Source organism: Narcine bancroftii, chromosome 8 (assembly GCF_036971445.1).
Source record: "Narcine bancroftii isolate sNarBan1 chromosome 8, sNarBan1.hap1, whole genome shotgun sequence".
In the NCBI taxonomy this organism is placed as follows: domain Eukaryota; kingdom Metazoa; phylum Chordata; class Chondrichthyes; order Torpediniformes; family Narcinidae; genus Narcine; species Narcine bancroftii.
In genome coordinates this window covers 57,738,686-57,756,003 of record NC_091476.1, presented here as the reverse complement: position 1 = coordinate 57,756,003, position 17,318 = coordinate 57,738,686, and the positions used below count along the sequence as shown (strand labels likewise).

At 51.6% G+C, this 17,318-nt stretch overlaps 1 protein-coding gene across 3 annotated transcripts in view; it reads right to left on the bottom strand.

Annotated features, from left to right (window-relative positions):
- Positions 1-729: 729 nt before the first annotated feature.
- Positions 730-17,318, bottom strand: part of LOC138740725 (gamma-aminobutyric acid receptor subunit gamma-4-like) — a 94,751-nt gene continuing 78,162 nt past the window's right edge. For 2 of the 3 annotated variants that reach the window (XM_069893790.1, XM_069893791.1), the window contains exons 7-8: positions 5,979-6,178; positions 730-1,389 (exon numbers count right to left, since the gene is read on the bottom strand). In XM_069893790.1, the coding sequence (XP_069749891.1) occupies positions 1,111-1,389; positions 5,979-6,178 (479 nt within the window). In that variant the 3' untranslated portion in view covers positions 730-1,110. The remainder of the gene's footprint in view (positions 1,390-5,978; positions 6,179-17,318) is intronic. The other variant, XM_069893792.1, reaches the window with a different exon arrangement.

Here is a 17,318-nt window from a genome sequence, read left to right as displayed (position 1 = left end):
AACTAATGAAGGCCAGCACACAACATGCCTTCTTAGTCACTCCACCACTCACTTGCATAACCACCTTGAGGAACCTATTGTCGAGGATCCAAAGGACTCTCTCTTCCTCACACTGTTAAGAACCTTGGCATTAACCTTACAAATTGATTCACCACACTTATCCAGGTTGAACTCCATCTGCCATCTCTCTGCCCATCCTGTCTACATCCTGTTGGAATCTATGACAGTCTTCTACACTAGCCACAACACCTCCAACCTTTGTATCATTCCCCATTCCCTCCTCCCTCTTGATGTTGTGCCCCAAGCACAGAGAGGCAGGTCAGTTATGTAAGCCAGACATCATGGGGTCACCTGACCATGGTGTAACACCCCCGTGATGTGAGAGTACCTGGCATGCTGACCACCTCGGCAATGTCCCGTGTTCTGTTACTGGATGGAGGGTCCCATAGTTGGGCATGGGCAGAGGCGGTTGGAAGGGTAGTAGGTGGCCATTGGAGGGAGAGAGATGGAAGTCTCCTGGTCAGGGTGGCCCGGTGATCCCAGCCAGTATAGAGACGATTGACCCTTTGGGAGAAGAGCAGAACTTCATCACCAAACCCTGCTGGTCAGAAAGAGGGAACTTTGTCACCCCATGTCTGGACCACCAGCAAAATGACACACAAGCACAAAGCAGTGGGAGATCCAGGACTGGAGGGCATGATTTCAGAACAAATGGAAGTCCCTTCAGAATAGAGATGAGGAGAGATTTATTCAGCCAGAGGGTGGTGAATCTGAAGAACGTGTAACAAGAAGTCAAGCAACTGGGTCAATTTAAAGTGGAAGTTGATCAGTTCTTGATAAGGAAGGGTGTTAAAGGTTATGGGAGAAGGCAGGAGGATGGGGTTACAGGAAAAATGTATCAGTTATATTCCGAATGGTGGATCAAACTCGGTGCTGAATGGCCTAATTCTGCTCCTGTGGCTTAAGGCTGACTTATACAAGTCTTGTCCGACCTCAGCACCCTCAGCCGACCTGCCAAACTGGATGTTGTAGCCAGACAGGAGACGAGCTGGTGGAGGGCGATGTTTTATTGCGTCGTTAACCTGTAGTTTCTGAGGCAGAGAGGCAGGGTCACATGTAGAGGTATGAGATCCAATAAACCAGATTAAAGAGCAGGAAGGCAGTGGGAAAGAACACACGGGAGTAGGAATCCAGCCGGGAAATGTGGATGTGGAGATGACCGTGGCGCCAGGAACCCGTCCGACAGTCCTCGATGCAGCAGAAGAAAGAGCGGCAGTCCTGGCCCTCCAGACAGAGGGCAGAACTCACCACCTCTGTGTCCTGCCATGGTGCCAGCTCATTGATGGTGATGGTGGTGAAGCATGGGTCTGTGCCTCCCACACACGCCTCCTGTGGAAAAATGACAGTTCATCAACAGGGGAGGGCAATGGCTCTCCCACCGGGATCATGTTGGCTCCCTACACAGTCTGACCCCCAACCCCATCAGCCCCTAACTCCCATCACCCCAACCCCATCACCCTAATCCCATCATCCTCTAACCCCCATCACCACAACCCCATCACCCTCTAACATGTACCAACAGTGGTACAGTTGCACTCTTCAGGGGGTATATTGGGTCTGAGAGATAACCACCACCGTACAATACAGAGTGTTGTAATCAGCAGTCAGATTGCACAATGTCGTCCTATTTTCATCCTTAATTTTTAGGGGTACACAGGAACTTATAAAAATACCCAAGGGGTACAGAAAAACAAAACGTTTTGGAACCAATGCTCTAGCCCCATCACCCCAACCCCATCACGCCAACCCCATCACCCCCTAACCCCATCAGCACAGCCCTATTACCCTCAAACCCCTTCAACCCAACCCAATCACCCCATAATCACCATCAGCTCAATCACATCACCCTCTAAACCCATCACCCTAACCCCATCACCCCAACCCCATCATCCTCTAACCCTATCACCCGAACCCCCAACCCCATCATCCTCTAACCCCATCACCCCAACCCCATCACCCCAACCCCATCACCCCAACCCCATCACCCCAACCCCATCACCCCAACCCCATCACCCCAACCCCATCACCCCAACCCCATCACCCCAACCCCATCACCCCAACCCCATCACCCCAACCCCATCACCCCAACCCCATCACCCCAACCCCATCACCCCAACCCCATCACCCCAACCCCATCACCCCAACCCCATCACCCCAACCCCATCACCCCAACCCCATCACCCCAACCCCATCACCCCAACCCCATCACCCCAACCCCATCACCCCAACCCCATCACCCCAACCCCATCACCCCAACCCCATCACCCCAACCCCATCACCCCAACCCCATCACCCCAACCCCATCACCCCAACCCCATCACCCCAACCCCATCACCCCAACCCCATCACCCCAACCCCATCACCCCAACCCCATCACCCCAACCCCATCACCCCAACCCCATCACCCCAACCCCATCACCCCAACCCCATCACCCCAACCCCATCACCCCAACCCCATCACCCCAACCCCATCACCCCAACCCCATCACCCCAACCCCATCACCCCAACCCCATCACCCCAACCCCATCACCCCAACCCCATCACCCCAACCCCATCACCCCAACCCCATCACCCCAACCCCATCACCCCAACCCCATCACCCCAACCCCATCACCCCAACCCCATCACCCCAACCCCATCACCCCAACCCCATCACCCCAACCCCATCACCCCAACCCCATCACCCCAACCCCATCACCCCAACCCCATCACCCCAACCCCATCACCCCAACCCCATCACCCTCTAACCCCATCACCCTCTAACCCCATCACCCTCTAACCCAATCACTCTCTAACCCGATCACCCCAACCCAATCATCCTCTAAACCCATCACCACAAACCTAACACCCTCTAAACCCATCACCTTCTAACCACATCACACTCTAAACCCATCACACAAATACCATCTCTAACCACATCACACTCTAAACCCATCACACAAATACCATCACCCCCAACCATATCACCCTCAAATCCATCAAACCCTAAACCCATCACACCTATTCAATCATCCCCTAACTGCATCGCCCTCTAACCCCATCAACCCAACCCCATCACCGTCTAACCTAATCACCCCAAACTCATCACCATCTAACCCCATCACCACAACCCCATCAACCCCAACACCATCAACCCCTAATCACCATCACCCTCTAACCCAAACACCCCTAACCCACATCACCCTCTAACCCCATCACCCCCTAACCCCCATCACCCTCAAACCCCATCATACCAACCACATCACCCTCTAACACCACCAACCCCAAAAACCTATCACACAAACCCCATCACCCAAGACCTCATGACACACTACATCATCACCACTTAATCCCCATCACCACTACCCCCATCAACCTCCAACCACATCACCCCATACCCCATCACTCCAAACCCCATCACTCCAAACCCATCACACACAAACACTATCACCCCCTAATACCCATCACCTGCAAACCCTGTAATTCCATTGCCTACTAACACCATCAACCAAATTCCATCACCCGCTAACCACAACTCCCCAAACCAATCACTCTCTAACCCCATCACTCCAACCCCATCACCAGCAAACTATATCACCCTCTAACCCCATCACCCTCTAAACCCATCACCCTTTACCCACATCAACTACTTACTCCATCACCCTCTAACCCCATCACCCAAACCCCATCAACCATTAACCCCATTGCCCTCTAATCCTATCACCCTCCAAACCTATCACTTAATCCCCATCAACACCACCCCCATCAACCTCCAGCCACATCACCCCATTGCAGCAAACACACCAAACCCAACACACACAAACACTATCACCAGCAAACCCACTCAACCCTCAATCCCATCACCCACTAAACACCATCACCTTCTAACCCCACCATCCCAACATCCTCTAACCCCATCACTCTGTAATCCCATTACCTCCTAACCCCATCAACCAAATTCCATCATCCCATAACCCTCTAATCACATCACCCTCTAATCACATCACCCACTAACCCCATCACCCCAACCACATCAACCTCCAACACCACTACCACTTAATCCCTATCAACACTAGCCCCATCAACCTCCAGCCACATCACCCCATAGCAGCCAACACTCCAAACCCAACACACACAAACACTATCACACCCTAATACCCATCACCTGCAAACCCACTCAACCCTCAATCCCATCACCCACTAAACACCATCACCTTCTAACCCCACCATCCCAACATCCTCTAACCCCATCACACTGTAATTCCATTGCCTACTAACCCCATCAACCAAATTCCATCATCCCATAACCCTCTAACCCTCGCCCCCCCATCCCCCTCGCCCCCCCATCCCCCTCGCCCCCCCATCCCCCTCGCCCCCCCTCCCCCTCGCCCCCCCTCCCCCTCGCCCCCCGGTCCCCTCGCCCCCCGGTCCCCCTCGCCCCCCGGTCCCCCTCGCCCCCCGGTCCCCCTCGCCCCCCCCGGTCCCCCTCGCCCCCCCCCCCTCGGTCCCCCCCCCCTGTCCCCCCCCCCTGTCCCCCCCCCCTCGGTCCCCCTCGCCCGCCCCCCGGTCCCCCTCGCCCGCCCCCCTCGCCCGCCCCCCGGTCCCCCTCGCCCGCCCCCCGGTCCCCCTCGCCCGCCCCCCCGTCCCCCTCGCCCGCCCCCCCGTCCCCCTCGCCCGCCCCCCGGTCCCCCTCGCCCGCCCCCCGGTCCCCCTCGCCCGCCCCCCGGTCCCCCTCGCCCGCCCCCCGGTCCCCCTCGCCCGCCCCCCGGTCCCCCTCGCCCGCCCCCCGGTCCCCCTCGCCCGCCCCCCGGTCCCCCTCGCCCGCCCCCCGGTCCCCCTCGCCCGCCCCCCGGTCCCCCTCGCCCGCCCCCCGGTCCCCCTCGCCCGCCCCCCGGTCCCCCTCGCCCGCCCCCCGGTCCCCCTCGCCCGCCCCCCGGTCCCCCTCGCCCGCCCCCCGGTCCCCCTCGCCCGCCCCCCGGTCCCCCTCGCCCGCCCCCCGGTCCCCCTCGCCCGCCCCCCGGTCCCCCTCGCCCGCCCCCCGGTCCCCCTCGCCCGCCCCCCGGTCCCCCTCGCCCGCCCCCCGGTCCCCCTCGCCCGCCCCCCGGTCCCCCTCGCCCGCCCCCCGGTCCCCCTCGCCCGCCCCCCGGTCCCCCTCGCCCGCCCCCCGGTCCCCCTCGCCCGCCCCCCGGTCCCCCTCGCCCGCCCCCCGGTCCCCCTCGCCCGCCCCCCGGTCCCCCTCGCCCGCCCCCCGGTCCCCCTCGCCCGCCCCCCGGTCCCCCTCGCCCGCCCCCCGGTCCCCCTCGCCCGCCCCCCGGTCCCCCTCGCCCGCCCCCCGGTCCCCCTCGCCCGCCCCCCGGTCCCCCTCGCCCGCCCCCCGGTCCCCCTCGCCCGCCCCCCGGTCCCCCTCGCCCGCCCCCCGGTCCCCCTCGCCCGCCCCCCGGTCCCCCTCGCCCGCCCCCCGGTCCCCCTCGCCCGCCCCCCGGTCCCCCTCGCCCGCCCCCCGGTCCCCCTCGCCCGCCCCCCGGTCCCCCTCGCCCGCCCCCCGGTCCCCCTCGCCCGCCCCCCGGTCCCCCTCGCCCGCCCCCCGGTCCCCCTCGCCCGCCCCCCGGCCCCCCTCGCCCCCCGGCCCCCCTCGCCCCCCGGCCCCCCTCGCCCCCCGGCCCCCCTCGCCCCCCGATCCCCCTCGCCCCCCGATCCCCCTCGCCCCCCGATCCCCCTCGCCCCCCGATCCCCCTCGCCCCCCGATCCCCCTCGCCCCCCGATCCCCCTCGTCCTCTGCCTGACGACGAGTTGATTTGTATCATAATTTCCAGACCCATAACCTTGTCCCACCCCTCACACTGGTCCTACATACTTCAAACAGAAACCCTGCCCCTCGGCATCAGGTGGGGTCTCATGTCTCGCATCTGCAGCAGGAAGCAGGTGGTTAGAAACGTACAGCATTGAGTTTACGTTTTATGGGGTTTGGTCTCTTGGTCCCGACGAGGTAGTTGAGGGTAGCGTACTCCATGAGGGCAGCGAAGACGAAGATGAAGCAGACGGAGACGAAGAGGTCCATGGCAGTGATGTAGGAGACTTTGGGCAGGGCTTTACGAGAAATTGTGCTCAGTGTTGTCATGGTAAGAACCGTGGTGATCCCTGCAGAAACACAAAACAGTTGCACTTTGAAAGAAAGCCCATCACCTTGCACCTCTGGCTCAGTGATAGAGACTGGGAAGACCCTTACTTTGGAACGGCACCTCCTCCCTAGTTGGTAGGCTTGTGCTGGGCTCAGAATTCAAACAATGTCCCAGCAAGACATTGACAAACATTCAACCTTGATGCTGAAGTTTGGAGAAAGTTCTACGTGCCACACTCCAACCAGAAATCTCCGAATACACCACCGTCATCAGTAGGATGTCCCGCAGCCAGGAGGGGAAGGACAGAAGGGAGAGGTGGCTTGGTGGGAGGGCAACAAACTGATAAAACACAGAGATGCTGGAGGAACGTAGTCCGCCTCATAGCATCTATAGGAGGTAAAGGTCAGACGTTTCGGACCTGAGCCCTTTTCAAGGTATGAGCCAAAAGAGAGACAGGCAAGTGTAGGGGAAAAGAGTGGAAGAGTGGGAGGGGGAGGAGAGCAGACCAACAGGTAAGAGAACAGGAGAGAGGGAAGGTGAGAATTGGTTGGGGGAAGACGATGCCGCTTTAGTTGCCCATTCAGCGCTTGACGTCCTGTTTTGCAGAAACTGCCAAAATGTTTGGCTTGGAAGTCAGCCTGAAGAAAACGGAGGTCCTCCATCAGCCAGCTCCCCACCATGACTACCAGCCCCCCCACATCTCCATCGGGCACACAAAACTCAAAACGGTCAACCAGTTTACCTATCTCGGCTGCACCATTTCGTCAGATGCAAGGATCGACAACGAGATAGACAACAGACTCGCCAAGGCAAATAGCGCCTTTGGAAGATTACACAAAAGAGTCTGGAAAAACAACCAACTGAAAAACCTCACAAAGATAAGCGTATACAGAGCCGTTGTCATACCCACACTCCTGTTCAGCTCCGAATCATGGTCCTCTACCAGCATCACCTACGGCTCCTAGAACGCTTCCACCAGCGTTGTCTCCGCTCCATCCTCAACATTAATTGGAGCGCCTTCATCCCTAACATCAAAGTACTCGAGATGGCAGAGGCCGACAGCATCGAGTCCACGCTGCTGAAGATCCAGCTGCGCTGAGTGGGTCACGTCTCCAGAATGGAGGACCATCGCCTTCCCAAGATCGTGTTATATGGCGAGCTCTCCACTGGCCACCATGACAGAGGTGCACCAAAGAAGAGGTACAAGGACTGCCTAAAGAAATCTCTTGGTGCCTGCCACATTGACCACCGCCAGTGGGCTGATATCGCATCAAACCGTACATCTTGGCGCCTCACAGTTCGGCGGGCAGCAACCTCCTTTGAAGAAGACCGCAGAGCCCACCTCACTGACAAAAGACAAAGGAGGTAAAACCCAACACCCAACCCCAACCAACCAATTTTCCCCTGCAACCTTGTCTGCCTGTCCCGCATCGGACTTGTCAGCCACAAACGAGCCTGCAGCCGACGTGGACATTTACCCCCTTCATAAATCTTCGTCCGCGAAGCCAAGCCAAAGAAGAAAAGGGGTCCGTGGAACTAAACAGAGGGAAAAGAGAAACTAAACAGAGGGAAAAGAGAAAAAATCCGACCGTTACGGTGGAGATTCCCTGCCCTTACGCCGCAGAACTTAATTTCATAAATGCTCCTTGAGCGGCTCCAGGACGCCGACTCCGATCCTTCTTCAACCTCGTGCCAGTGGAGCGGAATGTTCCGCCTCGCTTCATAATCGAACCGCTGCTGCAAGCGGTTGGCTGGGGGTGTGTTGATGACGCCGTCAGTCCGCAACCCAGGACCCAGTGGAAGATGGGCCCACTGCAGTCTCGTTTCCTGGGAACTGCTACCTTCCGATTGAATACTGCACACATTTTCCAATAGTCCTCCGCTCAATTTGGTCCAAGAGTCAGCAATCCGAGAATATCCCCAACTCAACATCAAACACGGAGATAAGGGCAGATCTGGCGAGGATGCGAAGGGCGATGTCGCCAACCCTCCCTGCTCACATTTGCATCTGAACACAACTCGCCAAGTGAAAGAAGTAACAAGTTTAAGGCGAAAATGAAAAATATTGACCCTGGATAAACAAAATTAAGGAGTGGGAGGTACATGGGGGAGGAATGGAGTAGAAAGAACCAGGACATGATCTGGCACATTTCAAATGGTTGAGCACTTTATGCCGCCAGCACTCATTCTTCAACCTCCCCTCATTTTCCTTCTCCCTTCTCCCATGTTCTTCCCACATTCTCGGTGCCTCCCTTCCTCTATCATATTCTCTCCCATTCCCATATCTCTCTTCCCCACATCCCTCTCTCTCTCACATCCTCTCCCATTCCCTTATCTCTCTTCCTCACATACCTCTCTCTCCTTCCCTCTCCTCTCTCACACATTCACAATCTCTCCACACCCCTTCTCTCTTTCTCCTCCCCCACCCCCCATCCTCCCTCTTTGCCCCAATTTCGGTTTGCTGAGTGCCTTGTTCTCTGATCGAGAGAAAAGGATGGAGAAAGTGAACCGAAGTCAAAGGGAAGGAAAAGACAAGTGTGGGGAGTGAGAGCCAAAGATGGAAGCATGGAGATAGAGAAATGAGAACAAATCGGGATGGGAGACACACAATGGAAACTAAGCGTTAGGCAGAGACAGAGACTTGCTCAGATGTTAAATGAGAAAGGATGATCTTTGGCGAAAAGATTTCACAGATACTTCCCTGAATAGGGGGTGGATCCATGGGTCGGCTTTGGGGAACACACCACTGGTAAAATTCTAATCACACTCTCTTATTTTAGTCAGTGTCAGGCGCGGCTATGATAACCAATACTGGAGTCTCTGGGACCTGAGTGACTGGCAGCGTAGGCAGAAGAATGACCAATGGCCGACCTCGTTACTCATAACCACCCACGCAGCTGGAACCACTCTAGAAAATGCAGAGTGGTTCCATCTGCATGGGGGATTATGAGTATCGAAGACGGCCATTGCTTGGTGCATTTTTAGACCCCATGGTGAAGGGGCACACTACTGCACCACTCGCTCTGCCTCCATATGTTCTGGAGACTACAACGAGGCGCCGCTCTGCATGAATGCAACGAAAGAGCACCCTTTTAGGGCTGCCCCATGAAAAGGTAAGTTCAAAATTTTCTTTATGGATGGAGTCGGTCTCGAGGCAGAGGCCTGGCATTAAAGCACCTCGAGAGTGAGATAGAGCGAGAGGAGAGAAGGGGAAAGATGGCAGTTCAAATAAAACCCAGAAAAGTCAACGTTAATGGTTGGAGGGTGCCCCGTCGGAAGATGAGGTGTTGTTCCTCCAATTTGTGGGTGACCTCAAGTCCGGCAGTGCATGAGACCATGGGTAGACTTCAGCAAGAATATGGGATGGGGAATTGAAATGAGTGGCCACTGAGATCCATGTTATTGCGGTGGACAGAGCCGAGGTGCTTAACAAAGCAATCTCCCAGTCTGTGTCCAAACTCTCTGGTGTAGAAGGATTGCTTAAGGTGGGATGTGAGTGGAAAGGAAAAGTCTGAGAACCACTGTTTTAATTGACCCTCATTAACTCGTTATGTGCACGGTTTCATAACTCCAAAGGAAATGGGCCAATGACAATTTTTCTCAAGCAAAATATGTCAGTAACAATTGGGTCAACAGCAGTGATTCTCAACCTTCCCTTTCCGCTCACGTACTACCTTAAACAATCCCTTATTAATCACTTAAAGTGGTATGTGAGTTTGGGGGGCGCAGTTCGAAAACCACTGTTCGAAGCCGAGAGGTCAAAAGAATTAGGTCGAGAGAGGGGAGATTTAAAGGACACCTTCTTCATCCAGAGGGTTCCATACACGAAGACGCTGGAGAAAGTCAGCAGGTCACGCAGCATCCATAGCAAGTAAAGGTAGCCAAGGTTTCAGGACTGGGCCCTTCATCAGCTATATATTCATAGCTGACGAAGGGACCAGACCCAGAATGTTGATATCCTTTTGCTTCCCTTGGATGCTGCATGACCTGCTGAGTTTCGAACCCCAGCCTCTGTAGATTTTCTAGTTTTCTGGTGGTGAGTGTATGGAACTAGCTGCCAGAGGACGTGCTAGAGGCTGGAGGGGGGGGGGGGTGGGGGGAACAACTGCAACATTTGAGAGACATTTGGACAGGAAATTGGACCGGAAAAGTTCAGTGGGATGATCAGTAGAATGTAGGCCCTCAGGAATTCTTTTGGCCAGCATGGATGATGGCCTGAAGGGCCTGTTGTATAACCCAATGATGATGGAGGAGCAGCATTCTCCACCTTAGAGATGATCCTTCAGTTTTTCCTGGGTGGTCCCCGGGTACGGTTGTTCGACATGAAGCTCAGGATGTAGGCACCCTGAGGTGACAGACAGCCATGTATCTCTGAGGAGGGAATCCTTGCCTGTCTTGGCGGCAGAGGCCCACAGTTAGGGAGGTGCAGCCTGTCAGAGCATCTGCAGTAGGTGGCAGTCAAGGCCTTCCAACCAGTGGGAGGTGTTAAGAGGCACAGAAGCCTGCAGATGCTGGAATCTGGAGCAAAGAAAGCACTGGAGGAATCAACAGGTCAAGCAGCATTGGTGGGGCAAAGGGGGCTGCAGGTGTTTGGAGACGAGGTGCAACACTCTTTCCCCCACAGATGCTGCCGGATCCACTGTTGGCTTTGCTCCAGGACTGAGGGTTGCAGGAGGGGTGATTTCCCCAGACCATGGGCAGCTCCAGGCCTGCTCCTTCCCATCATTCTGCTCCTCACCTGCCCCAGTCACCTAGATGGTCTAGTGGAGCTCCCATCCAATGGTGGGCACTACAGACTGAGTGTGGGGAATGTGGGGATGGCAGTGGCAACTGACATGGAGATAGTCAGGTTTCCAATTTATTGTCAAGAGTACAAACATGACATCACAAACATCCCTGAGATTCCATTTCCTGTGGGTGTGGCAGAATTATCACTAATTGATGGTGTAAAAATAAACTCTACATGAAGTGAACATGGAAACAAACAGTAAACAGACAATTAATGTAAACAAACTGACTGTGCAATACAGGGAGATGAAAGAAAATCAATAAAGTGCATGTGAGAGTCCTTAAACGAGTCCCTGATTGAGTTTGTCGTTAAGGAATCTGATGGTGGAGGGGGAGCAGCTGTTCCTGAACCTGGGGGTGTGAGTCTTGTGACACCTGTACCTCTTTCCTGATGGCAGCACCAAGAACAGAGCGTGTGCTGGGTGGTGTGGGTACTTGATGATTGCTGCTGCTCTCTGACAGCAGCTCTCTCTATAGATGTTCTCAGTCGTGGGGAGGGATTTGCCTGTGATGTCCTGGGCTGCGTACACTACACTTTGCAGGTCTTTACACTCAGGGGTATAGATGTCCTCATACCAGACCATGATGCAGTTTGTCAGCACATTTTACACCACACATCTGTAGAAATTTGCAAGGGTTTCTGGTGTCATATCAAACGTCCCCAAACTCCTGAAGAAGTAGAGGCGCTGACATGCTTTCTTCGTGATGTCATTGGTGTGTTGGGTCCAGGAAAGATCCTCAGAGATAGTGGCTCCCTAAAACCTAAATGTGCTCACTCTCTCCACTTCTGATCCCCCAATGATTACTGGATCGTACACCTTCCTGAAGTCAACAATCAGCTCCTTGGTTTTGGTGACATTGAATGCAAGGTGGTGGTTGGTGCATCTTTCAGCTAAGTTTTCAATATCCCCTTAGATGTTGACTCATCTCCATTGTTTATATTTCCCACAACTGTGGCATCATCAGCAAATTTGTAGATGGTGTTATTGTCAAACCGAGCCACACAGTTGTAGGTGTAAAGTGAGTAGAGCAGGGGGCTAAGAACACAGCCCTGTGGTGGTCCGGTCCTGATGGAAATTGTGTCTGGCATCTCATTTGTCATCGCAGCACAAGGCTACATGTGGCACAGTTTGTGGCACAACCATGGAGCAGCATGGCACAGGCATGACATGATTATGGCACAGTCACGGTACAGTCTGGCACAGTTGTGGCACAATCGTGGTACAGTTGTTGAACATTCACAGCACAGTCACAGCAATGGTTGTGGCACAATTGTGGCATGGCCAGAAAGCTGTGGGGTAAGCAGAATGTCCAGAACACTAGGAAGACTGGTTTGCATGTGTCCCATGGCCCAGTCCCACCGTGACAAAACTCAGCACTGATTTGCACCAAATTAAACTCCTGCAGATGAGCTCCCATAGAACCACAGAGCACTACAGCACAGAAACAGGCCCGTACAGCCCTTCTAGTCTGTGCTGAACCATTTTCTTTTGCCTAGTCCCACTGACCTGCACCCAGTCCATAGCCCCCATACCTCTCTCATCCATGTATCTGTCAGAATTCTTCTTAAATGTTAAAATTGAGCTTACATTCACCACTTCAGCTGACAGTTCGTTCCACACTCCCACTGCTCTCTATGAAGAAGTTCCCCTTTATGTTCCTCCTAAACGTTTCCCCTTTCACCCTATCCCATGTCCTCTGGTTTGTATCGCATCTATCCTCAGTGGAAAAAGCCTATCTACATTTATTCTATTCTCCTCATAATTTTAAATACCCATCAAATCTCCACTCATTCTACGCTCAAGGGAATAAAGTCCTAACCTGTTTAACCTTTCCCTGTAACTCAGTTCCTGAAGTCTGGGTAACATCCTAATAAATTTTTGCACTCTTTCTATCTTATTGATATCTTTCCTGTAGTTAGTTGACCAAAACTGCACACAATACTCCAAAATAGGCCTCACAAATGTCTTATACAACTTTATCAAAACATTCCAACTCCTATCTTCAATATTTTGATTTATGAAGGTCAATGTGCCAAAAGTTCTCTTTATAACCCTATCCACCTGTGATGCCACTTTCAGGGGATTATGTATCTATATTCCCAGATCCCTCTGTTTTACTGCACTCCTCAATGCCCTACCATTTACAGTGTATGTCCTACCTTGGTTTGTCCTTCCAAACTGCAACACCTCACACTTGTCTGCATTAAATTCCATCTGCCATTTTTCAGCACATTTTTCCAGCTGATCCTGATCCCTCTGCAAGCTTTGAAAACCATCTTCACTGTCCACAACATAGCCAGTCTTTGTGACATCTGCAAACTTGTTGATCCAATTTACCACATTATCACCATCACCCAGAACAATGATATAGATGACAAATAACAATGGTCCCCGCATGGATCCCTGAGGAACAGCACTAGTCACGGGCCTCCAGTCTGAGAAGCAATTATCCACCACGACTCTGGCTTCTCCCATCGGGCCATTGTTGAATCCAGTTCACTAATTCACCATGAATACCTAGCATCTGATCCTTCCTGACTAATCTCCCATATGGGACCTTGTCAAAGGCCTTCCTAAAAAACTACAAAATTTGTTAAACACGACCTATTGCGCATAAAGCCATGTGGCCTATCCCTAATCAATTCATGCCTATCCAAATAATTGTATATCCAATCTCTCAGAACACCTTCCAATAATCTGATGTCAGCCTCACCGGCCTATAATTTCCAGAGCTATTTTTGGAGCTTTTTTTAGACATGGGAACAACATGATCTACTCTCCATTCCACAGGCACCTCACCTATGTCCTTATTTCCATGACTCTGCACCCGTTTCCTGAGTGAAGATTGATGAAAAAACCATTTAAGCCCTCCCCCCAATCTCTTTTGGCTCCATACAAAACCGATCTTCAATGGGACCAATGTTGTCCCTTACTATTCTTTTGCTCTTAATATACCTGTAGAAACCCTTAGGATTTTCCTTCACATTGTCTGCCAAAGCAACCTCATGTCTTCTTTTAGCCTTCCTGATTTCTTTCTTGAGGTTAACATAACATAACAGTTACAGCACGGATACAGGCCATTAGTCTCTTTTGTCCGCACCGAACCAAACATTCCTCTCTAGTCCCACCTACCTGCACAATGACCATAACCCTCCACCTTCTTCTCATCCATATACCTGTCCAGCTTTTTCTTAAATAATAAAATTGACTCTGCCGCCACTATTTCTCCCGGAAGCTCGTTCCACACGGCTACACTCTCTGAGTAAAGAAGTTCCCCCTCATGTTATCTCTAAACCTCTGCCCCTTAACTCTTAACTTATGTCCTCTTGTTTCAATCTCTCCTACTCTTAACGGAAATAGTCTATCCACATCCACTCTGTCTATCCCTTTCATAATCTTAAATACCTCTATCAAATCCCCTCTCAACCTTCTACATTCCAAAGAATAAAGACCTAATCTGCCCAATCTCTCCCTGTACTCTAAATGCTTAAACCCAGGTAACATTCTGGTAAATCTTCTCTGCACTCTCTCCACTCTGTTTATATCCTTCCTATAATTAGGCGACCAGAACTGCACACAGAACTCCAAATTAGGCCGCACCAACGTCTTATACAATCTCAACATCACCTCCCAACTCCTATATTCCATGCAATGATTGATAAAGGCCAGCATACTAAAAGCCTTCTTCACCACCCTATTCACATGAGTTTCTACCTTCAGGGAACAATGTACCGTTACTTCTAAATCTTTCTGCTCTTCTGTATTCATCAATGCTCTCCCATTTACCACACATGTCCTGTTCTGATTCTTCTTACCAAAATGAAGCACCTCACACTTATCAGCATTAAATTCCATCTGCCATTTTTCAGCCCACTTTTCTAAGCAGTCCAAATCCCTCTGCAATCCTTGAAAACCTTCTTCATTATCCACTATTCTGCCTATCTTAGTATCGTCTGCATATTTACTAATCCAATTCTCCACCCCATCATCTAGATCAATAATGTATATAACGAACAACAATGGGCCCAATACAGATCCCTGAGGCACACCACTGGTTTCCGGCCTCCAACCTGACAGACAATTTTCCACTACCACTCTCTGGCCTCTCCCTTTCAGCCAATGTTCAATCCATTTGACTATCTCAAAATTTATACCTAAAGACTGCACCTTCCTAACTAACCTTCCATGTGGTACCTTATCGAAGGCCTTACTGAAGTCCATATAGACAACATCCACCGCGCTACCCTCATCCACATTCCTAGTCACCTCTTCAAAAAATTCAATCAGATTTGTCAAACAGGACCTTCTGCCCACAAATCCGTGTTGAGTGCTCCTGATCAGACCCTGTCTATCCAGATATTTATAAGTACTATCTCTAAGAACTTTCTCCATTAATTTACCTACCACAGATGTCAAACTTACAGGCCGATAACTGCCAGGCTTCCTCCTTGAACCCTTTTTAAATAACGGAACCACATGCGCAATACGCCAATCCTCCGGCACTATCCCCATCTCTAATGACATTTGGAAAACTACCGTCAGAGCCTCTGCTATTTCCTCCTTTACTTCTCTCAATGTCCTGGGGAAGATCCCGTCTGGTCCCGGAGACTTATCCACCTTTATATTCCTCAAAAGCCCTAACACTACATCTTTCGTAATCACTATATTCTCCATATTTACCCAATTTGCTTTTTTTATCTCACATATCCCAATATGCTTCTCCTTAGTGAATACTGAAGAAAAGAAACTGTTCAATATCTCCCCCATTTCTCTAGGCTCCACACACAGTTTTCTGCTCTGATTCTCTAAGGGACCAATTTTGTCTCTCGCTTTCCTTTTACCATTAACATATTTGTAGAACCCTTTTGGATTAATTTTCACCCTGCTTGCTATAGTCTCCTCGTACCTTCTTTTAGCTTTCCTAATTCCTCTCTTAAGATTCCTCTTACATTCAATGTATTTTTCAAACATCTCCTTAATTCCATGCTTCTTATACCTAATGTACGCCTCTCTTTTTCTTTGAACCAAGTTTCCAATATTCCTTGAAAACCACGGCTCTCTCAAACCTTTTGCCCCTCCTATTAACCTAACAGGAACATAAAGCTTTTGCACTCTCAAAATCTGATCTTTAAAAGACTTCCATCTCTCTACTACATCCTGCCTATAAAACAAATTGTCCCAATGCACACCCTGCAAGTCCTTTTGCATCTCCTCAAATCTAGCTTTTCCCCCAATCAAAAACCTCAACCCTTGGCCCTGACTTATCTCTTTCCATAATGACATTGAAGCTGATGGCTTTATGATCACTGGACCTGAAGTGCTCGCCAACACTAACCTCCGTCACTTGACCCATCCCATTTGCCAACAGTAGATCTAACACTGGTCCTTCTCTGGTCGGCACCTCTACATATTGTTGTAAAAAACTATCTTGCACACATTTCACAAACTCTAACCCATCCAGCCCTTTCACAGAATGTGTTTCCCAATCTATATGTGGAAAATTAAAATCTCCCATAATTACAACCCTATGCTTATCACAAATATCCACTATTTCCCTACAGATTTGCTCCTCTAGGTCTCGGTCCCCTCCGGGTGGTCTATAATACACCCCTACAAGTGTAACCTCTCCTTTCCCACTCCTCAGTTCCACCCAAATAGCCTCCGTGGACAAGCCCTCTAATCTATCCTGCCTAAGCACCGCTGTAATATTCTCCCTGACAAGCAATGCAACACCACCTCCTCTTGCCCCTCTGACTCTATCACACCTAAAGCAACGATACCCAGGGATATTCAGCTGCCAATCACATCCCTCCTGCAACCATGTCTCACTAATCGCTACCACATCATACTTCCAAGTTTCAATCCACACTTTCAGCTCATCCACCTTTTTTACAATACTCCTGGCATTAAAATATATGAATTTCAGAGATTTCCCAATTCTTAATCCCTGTTTTCCCTCATCTTTAATAACAATATTATTTCCTTTTCCTGTCAATTGCCCTTCATCTTCTTCCAGAGCATTTCCTTTCTCTATCACCTTCCCATCCATATTCAAATACTTACTACAAACTTTCTTTGTTTGCATTCTAACCTTCTCCTTACTGCTCTGTACTATTTTGCTCCCTCCCCCCAACTATTCTAGTTTAAAGGATCCTGAGTAGCCCTAGCAAATACCCCTGCCAGGATTCTGGTCCCCCTGGGATTTAAGTGTAACCCGTCCTTACTTTACAAGTCACATCTTCCCCAAAAAAGGTCCCAGTGATCCAGAAACTTGAAACCCTGCCCCTTACTCCACCCCTTCAGCCACATGTTAATCCTCCACCTCATTCTATTTCTATTCTCACTGTCACGTGGCACAGGGAGTAATCC